The sequence below is a fragment of the Phocoena sinus genome, chromosome 1 (assembly GCF_008692025.1).
Source record: "Phocoena sinus isolate mPhoSin1 chromosome 1, mPhoSin1.pri, whole genome shotgun sequence".
Lineage (NCBI taxonomy): Eukaryota > Metazoa > Chordata > Mammalia > Artiodactyla > Phocoenidae > Phocoena > Phocoena sinus.
The window spans coordinates 55,396,849-55,421,044 of NC_045763.1; the positions used below are offsets into that span (position 1 = coordinate 55,396,849).

Consider the following 24,196-nt stretch of genomic DNA (forward strand, 5'->3'; position numbering starts at 1 on the left):
CAGATTCAAGCTTTATTACAATTAGTTTAAGTCAACATTCGAAATGATACCTAAAAAATGTATTGCTTTCCATTTCAACGGTGTTCCTAAAGCAGTCAGACAAACACACTCTCCAAAAGATGAAAGAAACCCTTGAACAGTCTTTCAGACTGTGGACACAGAAAAAACGACCACCTATATTACCTACCATGTGCCTGCACGGTGCTTTGTACTTTACATCTTCATCTCCATTTAAAACTCATCACCACGCTATGGGATAGATGTTATTAACATATTCCACCAAAGTTCAGAAGGGTTAAAGGACTAGTCTAAATGAGACAACTCATGGGATTGGACCTTGAACCCTCGTCTACTTGCACATAGCTCTGACCAAACTCAAAGCTTGCACTCTTTCCCCAGACACTCTGCTGTTCCCCATTTAAAGATTTTTCAGAAATAAATAAAAGAGTGACAATAGGGTCAACCTCTGGATTTCAGTATACTGAGTCCCGTAACATGATACAACAACTAAACATGTTCCCTTGCTGATGAAGAATTCCATCGTAGTATTGTTCAGTATATTATTATTGTATTAATCAGTACAGTGATGTTGGAAACCCTAAGATATTTCTTTTTGAATATCAATCTGCATAATTCTGAGGACTGGTTAATTCTAGTCATATGAGGGATAAATTTAGATGAAAGTTAAATCTGCAGATAACAAGCCAGTTTTCACCACTTACAATAATACTTTTTTTAAAAAGAAATTTTCATTTCATTTGGAAAGAAAACAGTTCCTTTTGAATTCTTCAGGCCAAACCACAAATACATCCATTAAAGGAACAGGGAATCCTTGACATGTGATCAATAAGAAGCTGCTGAGAGGCCAGCGGCTCCCCAGGGTATGAAATAAAGAGAGCAGGTCGGCATCAACTGTTGCTCCAAGGCAAGCTTTCTTGTAATTGCCCCTTCATAGCCCACCTCTAACAAAATAATCATACTAGAATCCTACTTTTTTTTTTTTTTTTTGTGGTACATGGGCCTCTCACTGCTGTGGCCTCTCCCGTTGTGGAGCACAGGCTCTGGACACGCAGGCTCAGCGGCCACGGCTCACGGGCCCAGTGGCTCCGCGGCACGTGGGATCCTCCCAGACCGGGGCACGAACCCACGTCCCCTGCATCGGCAGGCGGACTCTCAACCACTGCGCCACCAGGGAAGCCCGTAGAATCCTACTTTTATAACATTTCATTAGAGCGTTTGATTTTTTTCCCATTTCATCCTTACAAAAATCATAAAAGATAAAGCAGGAATTTCCTGCCCTACTTTAACATATGAGACAACCAAGGCCCAGGGAAGTGGTAGGACTGACCCAAGAACACAAGTTAGTTAACAGAAACCAAGTCTCCTATCCCTAGGGCCACTCACTGCTGTTTGTTCTGTACCAGTGGTTCTCAAACAGGGAAAGTTTTGCCTTCCAGGGTGCATTTGGCAATATCTAGAGATATTTTGGTCATCGCAGCTGGGTGGGGTTGGGGGATGCTACTGGCATCTATCGTGTAGAGGCCAGGGATGCTGCTAAACATCCCAGAGTGCACGGAACAGCCCTCACAAAGAATTATCCAGCCCAGAACGCCAGTAGTGCCAGGTTTGGGGAACGCTGAGACTGAATAAGAATTATACAATTTAGACTATAGAATATAGCATATTGTATATACTGTATAAATTATACAATTTAGACTATAGAATAACAATATTAAACAACAGTTAACATTTACTGAGTGCTTACAAAAAACCACTATGCGAAGAGTTTTTTATGCATTGTCTCATATATAATAGTTCTATAACTGTATGAGTTGAGTTTTATTCTACCCAAGAAGAGGAAAATGAGACATAGGTTAAATAACTTGTCCAAGGCCGCATGGTTAATAAGAAGTAGACCCAGGACTCAGAGCTATAGCCAGTCTTGTAAATTCTATGATTTATATATGTGTGTGAGTATTTGTGTGTTTATGTATACAAGTAGGTAGGTAGATGGATGGATTGATAGATGATAAATAGACTGATAGAGATAGGATAAGTTTGCATCTTATAATGAGGTGTAAGCTGTGGGGCATATCTGAAATGAGTTATTTTCCTCCTTCCTCTCAAATGGGATGGAGTCTCATGGGAATGTTCCTGCATTCTTTGTTAAGTCAAAGTTAAGGAGGTTTCAAAATCTCCACGGGGTTTCTCATTTTCCTACTGATATCTTTTGTTTTCATTTCAACTAAGTAAGGCTAAAAGAAGTATAGACCTAATTAAATGCAGAATGTGAGCATTTGTTGTACTTTCTAGAATAAAGGCACTTGAGAACAGTCTGCCCCAGATTGTTTTATCTGTGAACTTTTACTCTAAGACAGAACATAAAATTAAACACAACCAAGTATGTCTGCTGTGAATTCTGGGAATTGGCTCAGCGAGGGCTGTGTGCGTGTGCCCAGGCAGTGCCTGGGAAAAGCTAAAGAACAAAAGATAGTTTGAGCCAGACTTGACCTCTCATGTTCCCTGTTTTTTCTTTCCTATCCCAGGCATCCAGCAATTAGAATGGTTATTATTTATTCATTCACTTACTAAAACCAATATGTGTTGAACTTCTACTACACTTCAGATTTTGCTAACAAGCCACGCCCTCGTGTAGCTTACAATCTAGCGGAAGAATCAGATGAAAAAGAATACAAATCACATTAAGCACTGTCTTACAGTTCGCAGCGTTAATGTGTGCTGTTATGTGCTTTTCTGTTTGTGCCATGATGTCTGCTGTTGGTTGAACACTGTGCTAAGTTCTTTACAGCAGCATCTGGCCTACGACTTAGCTGATGCTCAATAAAATGTGCTGAGTTAACCCTCATAATAACCACATGTTAAAGGTATCTCCTCCATTTTACTGATGGAGAAACTGAGTCAATGTTATTTTTACTAAAGCCAAGATCAGATCCACGGGACTCAAGGTCCAGCCTCTGTCCACCATGCTACAACTACTTAAAGGACACATTCTAGCTTATTCAGAGGAATAAACATTCCTTTATAATTTTCCTCTTCCCTTTGATCCTTATGAGCTCTCTAGGTCTTTGATTTTCTTATCTGAAGCTGCACAGATGCAGGAATGGAGCCCCCAGCCACAAGACATCTACTCTGAGACCCCAGGGTGCTCTACTTAGCCTCAGCCTGATAGGGACTAGGTCCCCCGGCAGCTCCACCCAGGCCTCACAGCGTTTGTCCTTTTCCCATTAAGCCCTAGATCTCCTCCCTTCCTGGCAGCCCCAGGTCCCCAGTCCTCAGAGTTGGCCATCTTCTGTGAGATCCTGCCTGCAAACCTTCATTCACTACGCTCTCACCTCTAGTCACTGTGGCCACCTTCCAAGCCAAATGCTGTGGGCTGGGTGGAAACAAAGTTGAAAAAGAAACATTTGCCTCTGGTCTTTCCAGCTGGCACCTAGGCACAACTCCCAGCTTCACAGCTTCACTGTAGCCCTTATCATTGCTTTTCTGTGCAGCCCTGAGTGGAGAACTGTGGGAAATATGTTTCTTTGGGAGCTCCTTTTGCAATGACCTAGCCATTTGCCCTTGTCCGTATTCTACCACATAGCTTATATTCTGTCTGTCTCCCCAGCTAATTGAGATCCCCCATTTGTTTCTTTCTTGAATTGTATGGGGAGGCGGAACCTTGATTACATTCATGTTTTCATATTCAAACCTTGGCCCTTTATTTCACTCTAGATAAGTCCTGAGCCACAGTTCTTCCACTAGCCAGGTCAGCATGTCCGATTCACCTCTAATTAAAGGTTTCTCCATCTACCAAACAACTAGAACTTCCAAACAGCAGTAGAATCTAAGTCCCTTACATACGAACCTTCAGGTTGCGAACTTTCAAAGATGCAAACTCACGTTCCATCAGCGTCAGGCGTGAGTGAACTTGCAGCTTGCCCTCCGTCTCCTATTGCTGACGATCCTTCAGCTCTACCATCTCCCACCTCCTCTCCCTCCTCCAGTCAGTAATTCTTCTTGTCTGTTCACTCGATGCCAGCCCCTGGATGCCGGCTGTTGTACTGTGCTACTGTACTTCTCAAGGTACTGTGCTGTAAGATTAAAAATGTTCTCTTTATTTTCTGTGTTTGTTTTTAATATATTATTTGTGTGAAAAGTATTATAAACCTATTACAGTACGGTACTATATAGCCGATTGTGTTAGTTCGGTACCTAAGCTAACTTTGTTGGACTTACGTACAAATTGGACTTACGAACGTGCTCTCAGAACGGAACACGTTCGTATGTAGGGGACTTACTGTGTTGTTTTTACACCTAAACCAGCTTCACTGAAGAGTACCCATTGATAAGAAAGTAGTGAACCATTTGGCTCAATTTGGAGTTTTCATACCTGGCCTGTTGCTTTTGTATTTCCTTTTAAGTCCTTGCCTTGCAACGGTTTGCCAAAGGGCACGTTGCCCAGTTCTGTGCCTGAATAGCCCTGACTTGTCCCATAATCTTACAAACACCCGCCCTGGGTTCTGCTTTGTCACAAACCATTTTCTCCAACGTGGTGGTTTACAGTTTGGGGCAAGGCAGATGCTTTCCAGATTGCGAACATTGCAGTTTTTAACTCACTCTGTCAGCAGCCTTCTCCCATATTTCACAGAAGACCTGTTGTAAGGCAATTTGTCTTTCAGCCATTTCTTCAAACCAAAATTGAACATTACAGTGAATTGGATGGTGGGGAGCAGGGGGGAGGAGGTAGGAGGAAGGAATAGGGTACTGCTTTGTATAGTCTGAAGTTTTCCGGAAGAGTTATTTTTGTGCTACAGAGATTTTCAAGATGTACTTTGGTCTCCAGTCTTTATATATTTTCGACAAAGTAAAGAACAATAGTTACCGAAAACTTATAACTGAGTCATATTCTATAAACATTTTTCACCAGGAAATAATTTTCTCTCAAAAGTTTTTTTATTGTCCCCAGTATGCATTGAGTCATTTACGCAGTGTGTCAGCTACTCTAGTAATAAGCTTTTGGAAGCCCTTAACCCTTCGGGCCCAGTACCACGCCAACAGGAAATGCTGCTCGTCATCTTGGACTTTTGGTGACAGAATTCTGCTATAACACCACAATGATTGTTGTTATTGGCTTCGCATCAGTCAAGATTCTGGCAGGAAACAAAAGGCACAGGCAAATAGACTTAAGAATTTTATAAAGAGATTGTTTTTAAAGGTGTTGGCAGAGTTGGGGTAAACCAATGAGGTACAGGACCTGGGGCTAGCAGGAGTGAGAAGCATTACCATTCTAGGCCTGGAGAATCAAGGGAATGATCGGTTACCCCTCCCCATAGAGTACAGCTGAGGCTGAAGAGAGGGCTGTCCAGTGTGTGCTGTGGCCTTTGGTGGAGGGATGCGGAACACACCAACCCTACTCTCTCTTCTTGCCCTGGGGTTCTTCTTATCATACCAATGCCTCCTATCAGTTGGACATAACTGGAAGCCAGAGTCCATTACTCCTGTACATAGAGGTCAGCCTCAGCATAGAGCTGGATAGAAAAGGACTAAGACTGGACCAGAGGACACGCAGGGAAAATATTCATCACTGGCTTGAAAACAATTGCTTCGTAAGAGAGTCCGAAGTTCAGTAGGGGTCTAAATAAGGTATGTCAGTCAACTCAGTTTATAAGATCAGAGAATCTTGAGAGGAACGTAGAAGTCAACCAGCCTCTGCTTGAACATGCCAGAGACCTCCAGAGACAGGGATATCTCTCTACACCAAAGTGATTATGGGGTGGCTCCCCCCGCTCAAAATCTGCCTTTGTATGCCAGAAACTAAAACTCGTATGTGAAATCTCCTGAATTTTTTTAAAAAATGTGAGCCACTAATTCAAACTGGGGTGGGGGCGGGGGGGAAGCCTAGTAAGGAACAAGTGTATTTACTACATCTGGTTTTTAACCTCTTGTGTCATTTCTCATCCAAATGTGAAGACATCTATTGCATCCTTCTTCGATTTTTTTCTTTGGTCTAAAGAGCATGTAGCTCTTCCCACCTTTCCTTCCCCATCCTCTTCCTCCCCTGGATGTTTCCTGCTCCTTCAAAGTCCTTCTTAAAAACATGACTCTTAGAGTAGAAAACTTTTGATGTCTTTTAACCAGAACCGACCAGAAGAGGACCATGATATTCTTGACCATGACTCAGTCCTGCCAGTGAAGGGTGTTTCGTTGCTATAATGCCATCTATGAAAAATTTTTGATCAATTTCATCATGCTGTTGTTGGGTCCAACTGAGCCTTCAAGTCTTCACTAAAACTTATTAGTCTTCTTTTGTTTGTTCATTTGTCTTTAATTTGGTTACCTCCAAAATTATTTAGTAGATTTGCTGAATCATGGACTTCTCTAAGCAAGGTCTTTAACCTAATTCCAAGCTATCATATTTATTTGTAAAATTTCAACTGTTGGTTTAAGGGTCATTATTTTAGCCTGTTGTGTATGAATCTCTAAAATTTTATTTCTATAGTCAATTAGGTATCTTCCCTAGATTCAGGCCATTTTCAAATTTGATAAGCATATCACCATCAAGTAGTTGATGACAATGTTGAACAGGAAGGTTCTCTCAAGGACAGCCTTCTATAATTTGATGTTGTTTTGCTGAGTACAGCCATGTGGTGAAGTACAAAACCATCTATTGATATTATTATCTAGCCCTCCATCTTTTGTCCATAAGGATATCATGCATCACCTGATCAAATGCTTTGCTAAAGTTTAACTGTGCTTGGTCTACCACTCCAAAATAATCCTATCAAAGATGAAAGACATTTAATTTTATAAAACTTATTGGATTTTGGAACTTAAAAAATTAGCTCAACTAAAAAGTGGGCAAAGGACTTAAATAGACATTCCTCCAAAGACGATATACAAATGGACAACAAGCATATAAGGATATGCTCAACATCACTTATAAAGATTAAAGTAATTAAAGAAATCAAAGCTACAATAAGATCTCACCTCGTACCCATTAAGATGGCCACTATCAAAAAATAGAACATAGCAAATGTTAGCAAAGATGTGGAGAAATTAGAACCATTTTGCACTGTAGGTAGGAAGCCAAAATGCTGTAGCTACTATAGAAAACAGTATGGATATTTCTCCAAGAGTAAAAAATAGAATTACCATATGATCCAGCAATCCCACTTCTGGGTATACAACTAAAAGAACTGAAAGCAGGATCTCAAAAAGATATTTGCACACCCATGTTCATTGCAGCATTATTCACAATAGCCGAGAGTAGGAAGCAAGCCACATGCCTACCAGTGGACGAATGGATTGAAAAAAATGTGGTGTACACATACAATGGAGCATTATTCAGCCTTAAAAAAGAAGGAAGTCTTGTCACATGTAACAACATGGATGAACCTTGAGATTATACTGAGTGAAACAAGCCAACAAAAAGACAAATACTATGATTCCACTTATATGAAGTATCTAAAGTAGTCAAATTCCTGGAAACAATAAGTTGAATGGTGGTTGCCAGGGTATTGGCGGAGGGGGAAATGGAGAGTTGCTGTTCAATGAGTATGGAGTTTCAGTTTTGCAAAATGAAAAAGTTCTGGAGACCTTCTGTACAACAGTGTGACTATACTTCACACTACTGAAATGTACACTTAAAAATGGTTAGGATGGGGGCTTCCCTGGTGGCTCAGTGGTTGAGAGTCCGCCTGCCGATGCAGGGGACACGGGTTCGTGCCCTGGTCGGGGAAGATCCCACATGCCGCGGAGCGGCTGGGCCCGTGAGCCATGGCCACTGAGCCTGCGCGTCCGGAGCCTGTGCTCCGCAACGGGAGAGGCCACAACAGTGAGAGGCCCGCGTACCGCAAAAAAAAAAAAAAAAAAATGGTTAGGGTGGTAAATTTTGTTATGTGTTTTTTACCATAATTAAAAATTTGTTTTTGATTTAAAAGAAAAGTTTAGCCCAACTCTTTCCTTTTATAGAGGAGAAAACTGAGGCCCTGAGATTTAAAGAAACTTTTAGTGAACTCGTGTGGATTCTAGTTGCTAAGATTTTTTCTCAAGTGCTCACAAATGAGTTACTGCCCCTAACTTAATGTGGTTAAAACATTTTCCAAAGAGAAAAATGTTAATCACTGTATATGGGCTATTCAGAGTCTTAAAGAATTCGTTTGAGAATACATAAGGCAATAGATCATCTACTTAGTATTTCCATTATCAAGTCAAGAGAGCGAATGGCTGGACCCAGCATGCCAACTGAAGGCCTAATTACCACAGTTTCTCCTTCGGCTTCCAGGTATACGCCTAAATATCACCAATGCAAGCCCCTGTCTGCCACAGACCTGCTTATATTGTAGTTTTCGGATAATAAATGGTGGCTATTCCTGTTTGTTTTCTATGGTTTTAATTTTTTTTCAGACAAGATCATAATTCAACTTGTTTAATTTCATTTGAATTCTAAGGTTCTATAAGACTCCTTCCCACCTTTGCCAGATTTAAGATCTGAGCACTTTCGTGTTTTAACTCAAAGTAATATCCCAGATATGTTTCACTTCATAAAAGTACCTCTTGAATGAGAAATTGTGTTTACCTTGCTTTAAGCCCCAGGAGAAGAAAGAAATATTTTTTCTCCATTATATTTAATTACTAATCAAAGTATTGAATATCATTGTAAAAATAAAATAGGAATGTCAGATGTGAACTGTGATACCAAATTGTTGATTTTTAAAAGGAAATTAATCATGTGGTCTGGACTAAATTGTTCGTTTCAAAAATCCCAAGTATTTAACTTGATGTTACTAAATATGTGCATTTAACTTTTAAACAGTTATTCCAAAGTATTAAAAATCTTCCCCATTTTAATTTTCAGCCAATTTTCTTTGCAGTGCCTCGGAAGTGTCCATTACCCTTTAAAGTGAATAGTAAGAATAATGTCCATTGTTCTTATGTGATTCTTCTTAATAGTATAGTTCCCACTAGATATTAGTCCTTACTGAGAAGGAATCTTGGAATCTTAAGAAGAATGATGAAAAACAATTCCATATAGTATTTTAATTTTTATTAGCCATATAATTTAAAAAGCACAGAGGCATCAAAGACAGACTCGCATTCCAGCCCTGACTCCACCACTTCCTAGCTTTGGCAAATTTATCCTTTCTCAGCCTCAGTTTCTCTGTTTATGAAATCAAGATAACCCAAAGTGCTGGGTTAAAATGAAGAATAAAAATGCTAGGATATTAAAAAGGAGTTGGTCAAATGTTAGTTTTCTAATTTTCCATGAGTAAGGTTTAGTTGTTCTGTGGAATGTTTTGTTTTTTGGGGGGTTTTAATATTTTTTAAAATTAATTAATTTATTTATTTTTGGATGCATTGGGTCTTTGTTGCTGCGCGCAGGCTTTCTTTAGTTGCGGCGAGCAGGGGCTACTCTTCATTGCAGTGCGCGGGCTGCTCATTGCAGTGGCCTTGCGTTGCAGAACACAGGCTCTAGGCACGTGGGCTTCAGTAGTTGTGGCACGTGGGCTTAGTAGTTGTGGCTTACGGGCTCTAGAGCTCAGTAGTTGTGACACATGGGCTTAGTTGCTCCGCAGCATGTGGGATCTTCCCGGACCAAGGCTCGAACCCATGTCCCCTGCATTGGCAGGTGGATTCTTAACCACAGCACCACCAGGGAAGCCCCTATGAAATGTTTTTATATGAAGTTTTTTGAGCCAGACACCGACTCCCCTTCTGGCCAAATGCAGAGAGCTGTGTGGGAAAGGAAGCATGTCATCAGTAAGACTTACAATAGGCCTGAATTTGTTTTCTGTCACTTCCAACATGACCACGTAGTGTTCTGCTTGATTATTTCACTTGGCAAGAAGACATTGTGCTAGTTTTGCATATCCTCGCTGTAATCAGAAGGAGCCAAGTCTGACGATGTTTAAAGGATTTAGCTTCTTGAAGTTTGTTCTCCTGCAGACCTACAGGGGGATTTGTCCCAGACCTCCCGTTTACAGTCAAAGGCGTTCTGTGAATAATCTGATACGGACTAAGTACAGAATAGACTCCTTTGTTTGCCAGACAGGTGAGAGCCCTACTTTCTCTTGTTGCTAAAAATGTCGGCCTGAAAAATGACTAGCATTGCATTCGTACTAAATTAGCCTCGTTCTTTTGTAATCTTACCCTCATAATGATTTCACTGAGAATCCAAGAATAACAAGAAGAGCTTACCCCCCTAGGGTCCTGAGAAATTTGAAAGTATTTTATAATGTTAACGCTAAGCATAACATCCAACAACTATGCAGCAGTTTTAGATTTTCCGAGGTTCTTTTGTGAACATCCTCTCTCACGTGAACTAAACAAGATGGGCAGAGCAGGTACCATTATCCTCCTTGAATGACTGAGGAGATGGAGGTCAGTGAGGTGACTCTTGCTTAAGGTTATTTAGAATTTCCTGCCCCAAACTTTTATTTCCTGAATCTTTTCCTACTCTGAGGGTGGGGGGTAAACATTGGGTGATTGAGTTGTAACAGGTCCTAGAATAGATAGTTTCTATGTTACTTCACTTATGGTTTACAACAGTTCTATGAAATAATCCCATTTTACAGATGAGTTTGCTCAGAGTGGCCAAGTGCCTACTCAAGGTTACATAGATAATGTCAAAGGCACTCTTCAGAGGTTTCTCACTCTAAAACATAATCTTCCTTTATTCTGCTACATTGTCTATATAGACATAGCAATCTCTCTCTCTCTATCTGTCCACCCACCCACAGACAGGCAGACACAATTGTTACTAAAACACCCGAGACCCAGTTCCTAATGACTAGAATGATTAGAGTAGCCTCCAGAGATGCCTGGGTTATATGTCTACCTGCCACAGCCTACAAAGCGGGGAGTTCAAAAGCAGAGTACCTGGCAAAGCTTTTGTGTTATTCCCCACCTTTCAGACCTCCTTCATTCTTCCTACCTGTGTGAAACAAGAAAAATCCTACCATGAGAAAATAGGTGCAAAACAACAGCCACTCTCAAAGTACTGGCGGTCTAGTGTAGTAGCTGGAACAGGAGGTGTGAAGCAAGACCAACAGGAGAGGAATCCAAGCGTTGAATTACTAGCTGCAGGTCCTTGGGCAAGTAAATTAACCACTCTGCCCCTCAGCTTCCTCACCTGTAAAAATGGGGATGAGGATGACGCCTACCTCATGGGGTTGCTTGTAAGGATAAAATGAATGAGTTTTGAAAAGTGCTTAGAATAATGCTTAGCCCATATTAATAATAACAGCTAACATGATTTTCTGCTGGTAGAAAACACTCAAGAAATATTAAAACGATCATTTTTATTATACTCAGTCAGCAGATTTTACCCTTCCCCAGCCCCTCTGAGGGTTAACCCACAGATCACAGTCCCAGCACCCAGGTTTTGGTGCCCCTTCCTAATTTCTTGTGTTGAGTCTGTTTCTGTGGGGAGTGTGATTAATTACTGCCATATCTCACTGAACAGGTTCCCAAAGAAAGTGTTGTGCGAGTAAAGACTATGTACAAGTATATTCTCACTTACCAAGCTTTGCTGGGTATGCAGCTTTTGACCTCCCCACTTTGTATGCTGTGTCAGGGAAGAGGGACTGTTGGGCTCTCTTCACCACTCTATCCATACTTCCCTTGTAGTATTTCCAATAGCATATTGTAATTACCTTTTCTCTGTTTTCCTTAGCAGATCACGAGGTCCTTAAGGGCAAAGGACGTGTCTTAATTCATTTTATATTCCCAGTACCTAGTGGAGTGCTTGGCAGTAGTAGCTGTTTGTTTACTGACTGACTGAAACAAATGGGGGGATGAGGGAATGGATGCATGGTTAATTCTTTTAAGTAAATAATCATCTCTGAATTTTGTGTCAATCTGAATTTTCACACTTTGGATTTTCTTAAAGCTAGATAACTGATAAGGTTACTGGTGATCAGGACATGTCATTATGCATCCCCTCTAATTACTGTCCCATAATGCTTGCATTGTTTTACCAGTCAAATCATTCATTCATTTTAGTCTATGCCCAGGGTATTTAGTTTAATGGTCAGACTCAAGCCAAAAAAAAGAAAAGTATGTGTCCTTGTGTCCTTCTATACATGTTATATTCTTTTCCAAGCAATGGTAACAGTGGATGTATAAGATTTCAAAAATGTACTTCAGAGGGTTAGCACTCATAATTATTGAGTTCATATGAAACCATTTAAGAAGAATTCTTGGGTTTCAAAAAAGTGTCAAGTTATACAGTGATGCTGTGCAAGAGGGAATTGTAGACACCATCCCAAACAGATACTTCACTTTTGTGGATGAGAAAAACTGAGACACAAAGAGGTGAATGATTTGTTCAAAGTCATACAGCTCATCAGAGACTGACCTGGCCCTGAGTTCAGGTCCCCATATTCTCAGGCCAGTGGCTTTGTGGACCCTGGGCCAGGATTCTTTGGTGATATTGCTTCTGGAAGATGCAGGACTGGCCCTTTTTGTCCAAGCCAGCCAAGACAAGGGCATGATTTCTGGAACACCACGTTGCGGTGTTTGATTTGGGCTGGCAGCCAGTGGAAGAAGACCCCTGGGGTCCACGTTAATGCTCTTAGATGTATACAGTCCATCCATGTGGCGTTTAACTTTTAAGGTGTTGGAGAAATGCAGGTCTGCTGCTGAAGAGAGGCAACATCAGAGGGGGGACCCACACACACACGAAGTCTTCACAGTGTCCCTCTGCAATTTTTAAACGTTTGAACTTTAAACTTTTCAACTTTGATAAACAACACTGAAGGTTTGATGGAAACAAATTGTAATAAGCAAGGGTTCTTTTTTCTCATAGTAGGTTTGTGTGTATAGAAGAATAGGAGGACATTTTAAGCTCTGCCATGTAATATTATTCCATGTGATTTGAACTAGTATAACTTTTGCTGTTTTCCATTTTCTACACCCAGATTCAAAGGATTCCAAGGAGAAGAATAAAATGGAAATCCTGTACATACTGGTGCCTAGTGTTGCCATCCCCCTGGCCATTGCTTTGCTCTTCTTCTTCATTTGTGTCTGTCGCAATAACCAGAAGTCATCGTCACCGCCTGTCCAGAGGCAGCCAAAACACGTCAGAGGTCAAAACGTGGAGATGTCAATGTTGAATGCGTATAAGCCCAAGGTAAAACTAGCAGTCCTGAGCTGCGCTTATTCTATAGACTTCAAGTTAAAGCAACATTTATAACCCACCCAAGCTTAGAAATCAAATGATATAGAATCAGAAATTTTATCAGTGCTAGAGTTCATTTTCAGCATAGCCATGCATTTCTAACTTTGTCCAAGGCAGCTTGAGTATACTTTCATCAGTGTGACCAATTCGGTGCTGGACCCGTCCTAGCACTACCTTACGTAGAGTTTGGGCTGGAAGGAATTCTTATGAGATCATCTCTTCCAGCCCCTGGGGACTCAGAATGTGGACTATTTTTCCACATTTTAAAGAAGGAAATTCCATTCTCTTCCAATCAAACTGAAAGAGATGAACAGAGAGAGAGAAATCAGACATTGTTTACTAACTTCACTTTCACAAAATCCTTTTGCTTGCACAGCAGTGCACAGGTATTAATACTACTGTACTGTACACTTAAAATGGTCAATTTTGGGCTTCCCTGGTGGCGCAGTGGTTGGGAGTCCGCCTGCCGATGCAGGGGACGCGGGTTCGTGCCCCGGTCCGGGAGGATCCCACGTGCCGCGGAGCGGCTGGGCCAGTGAGCCACGGCTGCTGAACCTGCGCGTCTGGAGCCTGTGCTCCGCGGCGGGGGAGGCCACGGCAGTGAGAGGCCCGCATACCGCAAAAAAAAAAAAAAAAAAAAAAAAAAATGGTCAATTTTACGTTATGTGTTTTTTACCACAATTTAAAAAATCCTTTTCATGCCTAACCTAAATCCCTTTCTCTTTGGTTTAAACCTATTTTAAGAGAAGTGTTGTCCTTCCCACAATCTTTGAATGCTGTTTTATAATAGCCCACCTTAGCCTTCTCCTCTCTTTGCTAAATCAATCCACTTCCTTTAGTTTTTCCTCAACGTCTTTCAACATTTGGGTTGCTCAGGGTCCTGGCAAGGAACCCAGGGTCACTGGCCCTTTCCTTAAATGGAGCACACACATCTTGAGGCTGAAATACAACAGAGGCTTTCTCTCCGGAAAGCCAGCACCCCAATCCCAGGCCTCTCGGGAAAGAGATTTCATTTAAATAACTTAGGATTCTTGCATCCACAGAAGCCTGCCTTTTCATTGTGTTCCAACTCCATAGGAACATTCATTCAACAAATATTTATCTTCTCTGTGGGTTAGTGACCATATTATTCTTTTGACCCTCATAAAGAGGAGATGCATCACTTTTTATACAATTTTAGGAAAAGAAATTGCCTTCACACTCAAATCAATCCTTTTACCCAATAAAAAAAGTAGCATAATTGGGCCTGACACACAGTCCTCGTTTGATTTTATTTTGCTTTGCTGTTGAATTTTTTTTTTTAATTTAAAAAGTCTTAAAATATTTTTCTATTGCAAAGTCATACTTGTTGGTAAGGTTTTGGGGTTTCTTAAATGCTAAAAGAACTCATTTTTTAAGTATTCTGTTCCAAGCAACACCACTGTTCTCTCTCTTTTTTTTTAATTTATTTATTTTATTTATTTATTTTTGGCTGTGTTGGGTCTTCGTTGCTGCGCGCGGGCTTTCTCTAATTGTGGCGAGCAGGGGCTACTCTTCGTTGCGGTGCGCGGGCTTCTCATTGCGGTGGCTTCTCTTCTTGCGGAGCATGGGCTCTAGGCACACGGGCTTCAGTAGTTGTGGCTCGCGGGCTCTAGAGCGCAGGCTCAGTAGTTGTGGCACGTGGGCTCAGTAGTTGTGATGCATGGACTTCGTTGCTCCGCGGCATATGGGAACTTCCTGGACCAGGGCTCAAACCCGTGTCCCCTGCATTGGCAGGTGGATTCTTAACCACTGAGTTCACTCGGTGGCTTGGGGAATGGGTGGCAGTGGAGGTTTAACTCGTGATATCCTAGCTGCTAGCTAGCCAACTTACATACGTTACAGCGTGTTACATAATAGCATGGTTAATCCCTATAAATGTAATAGGAGAAAATAGAAGGGTTAACATTATTGCACATTCATGTAGTCACACCTAGTTGACCGTTTACATATCCCATGACTTCAAATTTCTAGTGCAATAGTCTTTGTTCTGTGAGAATCTTTCCCTGTCATTTCTGTTATTAAGTTCTGAGAAGCCTTACAAATGCTGGAGCTCTGGGTGGGAGAGAGGGCCAGATCAGTTTGGTTCTAGTAGTCACTGTGCTGCAGCCACCATCCTGGGGAGGTGGGCTCCTCGTTGCTGTGGCAGGAATTATAGGAAGAATCATTTCCATTCGGAAAAATTACCCATGTTGTAGGTCAGCCTCAATCTGCAATTCAGTTCCATTCTAAGTGGAGGTTTATTTTGCAACACATGATATGTCCAACAGGCACGGTGTTTTGGATTTATGTTGTCTTTCAAATAAAGATCTCAGAGGGCTCCGTGGCACAAATAGAGAAAACTAATATATACTGAATGATACACATCATCAGGAACTATTCCAGGAGCTTTTACATTCATTATCTCATTTAATCCTCACACCTATTATATAAGGTAGGTATTATTATCACTCTCATACAACCAGGGTAACTGAGACTCCAAACCAGTTAAGTAACTTGCCTAAGGTCAAAGAGCTAGTAGTTGGAAGAGATAAAATGTGAATAGAGATTTTTCAGCTCTAGGGAGAGCCCTTGAACTTGCCCATGCCATGATAACTTTTTCACAGGACAAATCATGCTGGGAAGGGGCTATGGGGGCAGGCAAATGATTAAATATGACCCTCCATTTGTCAGTCTGGGCTGAACACTAACCACAGGATTCACCTGGCTCTGACAGACCTCCTGAAGAGGCCTGGATAACAGTTGTAAGCTTGAGTTACATAGCCCCGGTCCTGCCAGGGACATGTGAAATTTGGCCAGAGCAACAATAGTCCTCCATCCTCCATGGTCATGGAGACAAATGTAAAATATACGGGGATAAATTTTTCCTAAGACTTGGTGAAGCAAAACATTGTTTTCATCATTTCTGGACCGTCTCCGAAATGTGCCTTGCGAAATCTCCCAGTGTCAAGATTTCTCCAACACAGGGCTTAGAGTTTAGCCTTAAACAGCTCACAAGCAATTCTGAATCAGACTAGAAGTAGGAATGGCTCAAGAATATGTGACTGGGTTGAGGAGGGGAAAGGAAACAACAAAAACAAATGCTAACTTTTTTTTCTTACCCTCCTAAGAAGTTTGGCTCCAATCAAATTTGACTTATTCAGCTGTTTGTTTTGGTTCTTACTGAGTGCCTTTCCTGGAAAAAGCACAAAGAACTTTGTAGACCTTAAAGAAAATTCCCAAATGTAAACAGTCAATCTCTAAGACTGCTTTGAGAGGTCACTGACACATAAATATTACCCATACCTATAAAAGCTAAAAGGAAGGGACACACATAAGAAAGAAAGAGAAAAAAACAAAACAAAAAAAGTCTTGGAAAAAAAACACCCTACCAGAGTAAAATCAAAAGGATATTTGGAGGTTGAGATGAAAAAGGAATGAAGGGTAGAAGCTGGTCTGCCCTGGCCTCATTCTTATTTATCCAAATGAATGTGCCCTTCAGGGTTTAAACTATCTCTGTCCATCTCTCTCCACTTGCTGAGCTGATTTTACCCACCGTCCCCACCCCCTGCTGCCCCACCAACCTCAAGTGTTTGTATTAAGAAGAGGCTCCTCTGGGAGATTAGAAATCCATACCCTTCAGAGGTGACAATAGGCAGCTGCAGACAGACTGGCTGACGGGATCTGGCTTGAGTCCCCAGAGAGGTGAACGGTACAGTTGGAAGTTAAAACTTTTGAGGAGACATGAGTCTCTTTCTGACCTGTGGGGAAAGGAAGCCATGGACCAGACAGGCATCTTACGTCTGAGCCTTGAACAGTCAGGAAATGGAGATGCTCCCCTGGCTCCACCTCTAACTGCCCTGTGACCCTGAGTAGCCACTTAGCCCCTCTGTGTCTCAATTTTCTCGGCTGTTCAGAGAAAGAGGTCGACTGTGTTCATGCAAAGGACGGTTTGTTTATTTTTCTTTTATTTTGCTCAGCAAAAGATTTCAAGCCAGTCAGTTGGATTAGTTAATCTCCTATCTTTTCCATCTTTAAAATCTTCTGACAGTACTCTGGTGATGCAGGAACTACGTAGGGTTTTTCTATCTTGCATTACAAATTTTACAGTCTGAGTAAGGGTTTTTTTTTTTAAGTACTGTGGAAAATGAACCTTCTCCAAGAAGCCTGGAAACTCTAACTTGCCATCTCTCCGATTCTTTCCCTCTGCCTCCCGCCCCACCCCTCCCCCCCCCCAAGCTGTCACATCGGAAACACTGAGCAGTCTTGCTGAGGGAGGGAAGCTGTGGAGCTTGCCTCCTGGGGACTTAGAAGGGGAGCAGAGCCTCTCCGTCAAGCACAGGGTGAGCCAGTTCTGTCCTTCCCTATGTGACGCACCTATGTGGGATTTAGACCCTCAAAGAGGTTAAGGGTGGAGGAATTTGAGAATGAGGGTCAGGAAACCTAAATAAGCCTTTGGGTCAAACTCCTGCAGCTCCTGGCTGATGTAAGGAAGATTGGGGGGGAAGCAAAATTGGCCTATAGCTTTCTGAAACTGGTGGCTGTATTTTATTTCTCAACTAACCCTCATCTCTTGCCCGCTTCTCTGTTTCTCCACTTCCAGGCTATTCCTCTCACCTTTTCCTTTCCAGCCAAGGTATTCAACCATTGCTGAATGTACTGACAATTATGTTCCCTGGGCCTGTCCCTTCTGCTAGCAACATGCTTCCATCTAAAAATCCCTGCTGTGGTCAAGCCACCCCTTTGAAATCCCTGTTCTTATCCACTGTCACTACACTTAGTGCTAAAACGTCCTCAATAACTTTTCCACTCACTCCTTAAAGCCATTGTCTCCAAGGCTTCTGAGCTATCATTCTATTCACATGGCCTCTGGGGAATCACCAGTGATGTAATTTAATCCGATGGCCTTTCCCAAGTCTTCCTCCTCTTTAATTTCTCTGGAGCATTCGATATTCTTAACCACCATGTTGAAACACTTTCTCTTGGCTCTCCTACTATCTCCTCCCCTTTTCTTCACTAGCTCTTCTTCTTTTTAACTCCCCAAATGGGAGCCTCCTCTGATGTTTGTCAGTTCTCTTTCCTCTTTCTCTCTCTCATGCTGATTTCATCCTCTGGCATTGCTTTAGCTCCCACTTGACATAATGATTCCCCAATCTGGAAGGACCAAATCTCAAGTTATAAAATTCTTCCTCCCAGTATATAGGAGTCCACAGTCTCTGGGCCTAAGTTACCTTTCCAGCCACATTTGTTCTTAGTTTATTTCTAAGAGGTAGTATAATATACTTCAGAGATCAAGGATTTAGAGGCAGAGAGATATGATTACAAATCTTGCCTCCATTGTTTACTGGCCATGAGATCTTTGTTTTCTCATTTATAAAACAAGGATACAAATAGTACTTAAAAGAGATTTTTAAATGTATTTTTATTGCAGTATAATTCACACACATTACATTAGTTTCGGGTGTATAACATAATGATTCAGTATTTTTATATAGTGCAAAATGATCACGACAATAAGCCTAGCTAACATCTGCCAACATACATCATTACAAAAGTTTTTTTCTTGTGACGAGAAGGCTTAAGATTTATTCTCTTAACAACTTTCAAATATACAATCAGTATTACGAACTATGTTGGCCATGCTGCACATTCCCCATAACTTACTTATTTTATAACTGGAAGTTCGTACCTTTTGACTCCTTTACCTGTTTTGCCTACCCCTTCCCTCCCCACTCTCCACCACTAGCAGCCACCAATCTATTCTAAATGAGCTGTTTCTGACACTTCAAGATAGCGTGTCTGGCACCTCACAGGTCCTCAACAGCTAGAAGTTACTATTATTTTTTTGTTACAGTGATGATATGAACAATCACAAACCTTTTAAATCAACCACCAAATGCTGTGTACCAGGTACTGTGGGCTGGGGAGGAAGCTATAGGATTCAGCAACGCACAGCATTAACTGGGGTGAGGGCAAGGCAATTAGAGCAAAGATTATAGAGGTAGCTCTTTAGATAGCTCTGGTATTCCTGTGCCCATCCAGTGAGCATAAGTCCTCCGCCCCACACCCTGTTCACACCCTGGATAAAATCCCTCAGGACAGAGAGGGTCTGATAGTGAAGACTGGGGGACTGTCCAGTACAGAGATCAGCTTACAACTATGTCTTTAGAAGTTTTACTTCTAGGGAGAATTAGTATTATGAATAAGCTGAAGTACTTCACATGCATTATCTCAATACAGTCTTTACAGTAACCCTCTGAAGTTGGTACTAGTTTGAGCCTGATTTTGGGCGGTCAGAAAACTGAAGCTTGAGATTAAGAGTCTGCCCAAAGTCACACAGTTAGTGAGTGGGAGAGCCAAAAACTCAAAGCCAGGTCTATCCAGGTCCAGAGCCCAAGTGTTCCTATTTCAGCAGTCCCCAGCCTTTTTGGCGCCAGGGGACCGGTTTCGTGGAAGACAATTTTTCCACAAATGGGGAGCGGGGGGATGGTTCAGACGTTCACGTGAGCGATGGGAAGTGGCAGATGAAGCTTCACTTGCTCGCGGACCAGTATCCGTCCGCAGCCCAGTGGTTGGGGACCCCTGCCCTGTTTCACTCTACTGCCTTAATTTTCAGGCTGACTGAAACACACAAGCCCAAGTTATGAGCACACGGTGGCTCACGCTGACATTAAAATTACTGGCATCTGTTCTGCCTGTTTCCAGGCAGAATAGAACATCTCCTGTTGACATTATAAAGTAACTCCACCACAGAATCAATCCTGGTCACCACCAAACATTCAAACTAACTATCAGAAAGTTAACATTATAGAGAAAAGGACTGTTTCTGAAGTTAAATCACTTCCAGAGAAGTGCGGCTGAACTCTGAACAAATATGGCAAACTATTGGTTGGAACTCCCTCTAGAATTTGATTGCATAAACCAGAAGGCACTTAGTTCAGCTGTAGTCTTTGAAAATGTTCATAATCTCCCAGAATCAAATGGTCGTGGCCTTTAAGCTTTTAGAATGTAATCATTTCCATTTATGAGTGGAGTCAGTTGTTTCACAATTCTAACATTGTTTACCTAAGAAGCAGTAAGATGCACAGGAAAGGAAAACAGGCTTTAGAGTCAGACAGATTCCTGTCAACAGCCAAGGCCAGATACTAAAAAAATCTCAATTTCACATACTCTCCAGGGCTCTTGTGCCCAACTCAGGTACAGCCTTCTGTTGAATGGTTTCGTTCACTTACCCCAGTCAACTAATGGGAGCAACAGAGGATCAGCCAGAGTAAGGTCTAGGTCATCAGAGGCCAGAGAGCAATTACACCTTAACATTCCACTTTTATACCAGTGGGCCTCATGCTTTTAAAATTGTGGAGCCTTCTGAGGATCAAATGAAAACTACCTCTTCTTCCCAGAAAAGTGCTTCATCTTTGGAGCCAGACACAGCTGGAGCTGAATCTTGACATCACTACCTAATAGTTGTGCTTCCGTAGGCAAGCTACTTAACCACTGAAGGCCTTAATTTCTTGATCCATAAAGTGGGGAAATCATAGTATGAATCTCACGGATTTGGGATGAGGGTTAAATGAGTTGATGCATTGAACACTGAGAGACCCCACAAGGGAGTGTAGTGTAGTCATGAGGAAGACAGACCCTGGAGTCTGAATTTACAACCTTCTAGTTGTGGGATCACTTAACCACTGTTCCTCAGGTTCTCCATCTGTAAAATGGGGATAATAGTCACAGTGACCAATTTCATAGCGTTATTGTGAGGATGAAAAGAATTAATATGTATAAAGCACTTATAGCCTAACACATAAAGAGCCCCCCCTCCCCAGATCGTAGCCATTATTATGATCTCAGTGTCTGGTACATGGCAAGTATTCAATACATGGTAGTTATTACTAAGCTCAAATTACAAACATCTAGGATAGGAGTTGTGTCCTCTCTCCTCATGGTTCTTAAATGGTTTCTCATACTCTATTCTGTGTGTATACTCTTTGGTACATAGTATATATAGTATCAATTGACTGACTGAGGTAACCAGCTATGAAAATATATCCCACACAGTTGGCTGCACATGAAAATATAATAAACCGATGACATGGCCCAAGCTACAACGTGATTTCTATTTCAAAACCTTGAATCTCTCTGACAGTAGCCATGCAGAATGTAACCCAGCGAAATACCAGTCGATGGCTCTTACATTTTTCTCTAGCTGGCATTTCCAAAGCATCTCCCGAAGCACAGTATAGTCTCTGTCTCGTGTAAGTCAGAATCATTCAGTCAGGTTCTACAGACACACTGTGGTCATTCATTGTGCCGGGAGCAGGGTTCTCTCATTTATTCCAGTCCCAGAGCATCCTTATCACCTGGCAAGTTGTCAGAACTGCAGAATCTGACTTACAGAATTAGAAACTCTAGGAGTGAGGCCTAGCAATCTGTGTTTTAACAGGCCCTCTGGGGGATGCCAGTGCCTGCTCTGGTGTAGACTCTGCTGATCAACTTGAGATTCAGAGAGTAAGTCCACAAGGAATACAGTTCTCAGAGAAAACTGTGCTTTCAAAGAGAAACAGACCTGGTCATGCCCTCCTATTACCCAAACTTACCCCCTAACTTCAATAGGGTCTGCTTCATTATTCCTCTAATAGGGTGAGGACAAATGTCACTGTGTGGGGCCCACTCTTCTCCTACAGATACTTGTATACAGCTAGAATCGGCAAATGTGTATAGCAAAAGAGATTTGTAAAAGGGCAGCAGCCTTGGGACGTGAGGAATGGGAAAGGAACAGGTATAGGGGCTGCAAGGACTATAGGAGGAGGTTTGGGTCCATTGTAGGAACATGAACTTTAGTCCTTTTCCAGCACCTGCTGCTGGAGCCAACTTCCTGTCCCAGAGCACCGCCCTGAGCTCTGGTTCCCTCCACCCTCATGTGGCTCTGCTTTTCATCTGTGTGTCTACTTCAAATTGGACACAAAAGTAGAGCGATCAGTCATGCCCTGTTCAGGTTAGAGGTGAAAAGTCACAGAGCGGGATCCGTGCTGCACGCCAAGGTTGATGGCCATCACAGAATACTCATCTCATTTCCTGTGGTAGTCACTTAGGAAAAGTGAGCAGGAAATGGCAGCTTAGTCGCAAGCAGTGTCCTCCAGAGGAGTCGTTTCAAGTGTATTATCACCTAAGGTGTAACTTCCCAGAGGTGGAAAGACATAAAGTCACTGAGTCTGTCTGCCTTATCCATCTGCCATCTACATAATTACAATTTTTAAAAACTACCCATGGTTCATTGCTTTCATACCTAAAGTTAATGGATCTAAAAGGGGCACATGTCCCCACTTAGTATTCATCACTCAGGTGAGAGAAGCCACCAACATCCGCCTGGCCTCTCTAGCAGCTGTTTAGACAGGACTGCAGTACTCACAGCGACTCACATCTAAGGACTCACATCTAAAATATTCTCCCTTCATTTTCCTCCAGTGAAGAGCTCATTTAAACCTGAATGCAGTTGTTCTTCAAAAACTTCTAGGGGAAGAAGCACAATTGGATTTTAGAATAATGTATCAACTTCTACATCAACTTTGATTTTTCTCCCCCCCAAAAAAAATTATATAATTTTTTAAACCGCACTGAGGCAGATGTGTGTTTACTTTGAGAAGTAAAAATGTTAACATTTAAACTGAAAGCCTGTTTCAGTTTTAAGGTACTTAATTGCCTTACAGCATATAATAAACGGAGCCCATCTTGTCATTCAACTAATGGAGGGAGTGATAAAGAGATAGGAGCCCAGGACCCTATTCATTCCAGTTTTCCTTTGTACTTGGTTTACTTTGGCATCGTGCCTCATGTGTATTTTACACTTCTTTACATTTTGTACATCCCTGTATGACAAATACTTGTCAAACAAAAACTAAACAGATTTATAACCCCTTAACTTGAAATGAGCCAAAATTGAACTGCCAAAACTTTATGACTTCATTTTCTTTCATAGTTTTCCACTACATTGGTTCAAGCAGACAAACCCCACTTGAGGTCAAGCAGAGGTCATTTCACTTTCATTACCAAAATATAATTTACAATATGCCAGACCTAAACAAGTTTAGCCTAAAGGGTCTGTATAATGTAAACCATCTGTTCCTCAACAATACAGCTAATTTCCTGCCGTCACCATACAGTCTACTGACTGCTTCTTTAAGGGTTTTTATGATTTTTTAACTAGGTCAGGATTTATGTAAAATTTGAAAATGAGTCTATAGTTAAGACTCATTTGTACCAAATAACTTGAGCATTTAAAAACTGCAAATCACTGTGTAAATTGTTCCCCTGAAACCAAGCTCTGAGCAGTTTTTTCCTGGGTATTTCTATGCTGGCTGCTGCACAGGTGTTCCAAGGAAAGGTTTTGTGAAATTGGTCATTTTGGTTACTTTCCGTGCTTTTTTTCCAAAGCAAATCCCCAAATTTGGTTCTGACTAACTCTGATGAACTATCCCTTCCTTCTGTCAGCTGGAGATGATTTGGGACTCTATGCCGTCTGGCCCACCAGGTGTTGGGGAGCTATGACAAGACACACTTTGGGTCAAAACATACTTTTTCATCTGTCTGGACAGAGAGAAAGAAGAACAATTATCATTCCACAGAGTGACCACACACTGAAGGCTGACCTCACAGCCCTGCAAGGTGTCAGGCCCCAGGCTGAGCCTCCAGAGACATGCTGTGTCCAACTGGGGTTGCCGGCCAGCCAGCTTCTCTGGTTTCAAACAGAAGGCCTTGTACACACAAGGGCAGCAATTTTGGCTCTCCTAAAAATTCTTGATACTTTTCTAAGCCTCTTTCTCCATCTGTAAAATGGCAAGAGTAAGAGTTCTTCTTCCAAAGGTGAATACCAGAGGACTAATTTTCTTACCTCAGTGTATGGGAATGCAGCCGGCCGGCTTTCTTAGCCGTGAAGCCCCAGGGGCCATGTGTCAGGCCAGCGCCAAGGTCCCGTCCACCTCCTCTTCTTTTCCAGTCCCCACCAGTTTGGCCTGCTTGCTT

General features: G+C 41.9%; 1 protein-coding gene across 3 annotated transcripts in view; it reads left to right on the top strand.

Annotated features, from left to right (window-relative positions):
• The window catches only part of ROR1 (receptor tyrosine kinase like orphan receptor 1), a 412,097-nt gene that overhangs the window by 379,276 nt on the left and 8,625 nt on the right, over window positions 1–24,196 (top strand). For 2 of the 3 annotated variants that reach the window (XM_032629529.1, XM_032629538.1), the window contains one exon: window positions 12,924–13,135. In XM_032629529.1, coding sequence (XP_032485420.1) covers window positions 12,924–13,135 — 212 coding nt within the window. Of the gene's footprint in view, window positions 1–12,923; window positions 13,136–21,620; window positions 21,686–24,196 lie in introns of all 3 variants that reach the window. The other variant, XM_032629549.1, reaches the window with a different exon arrangement.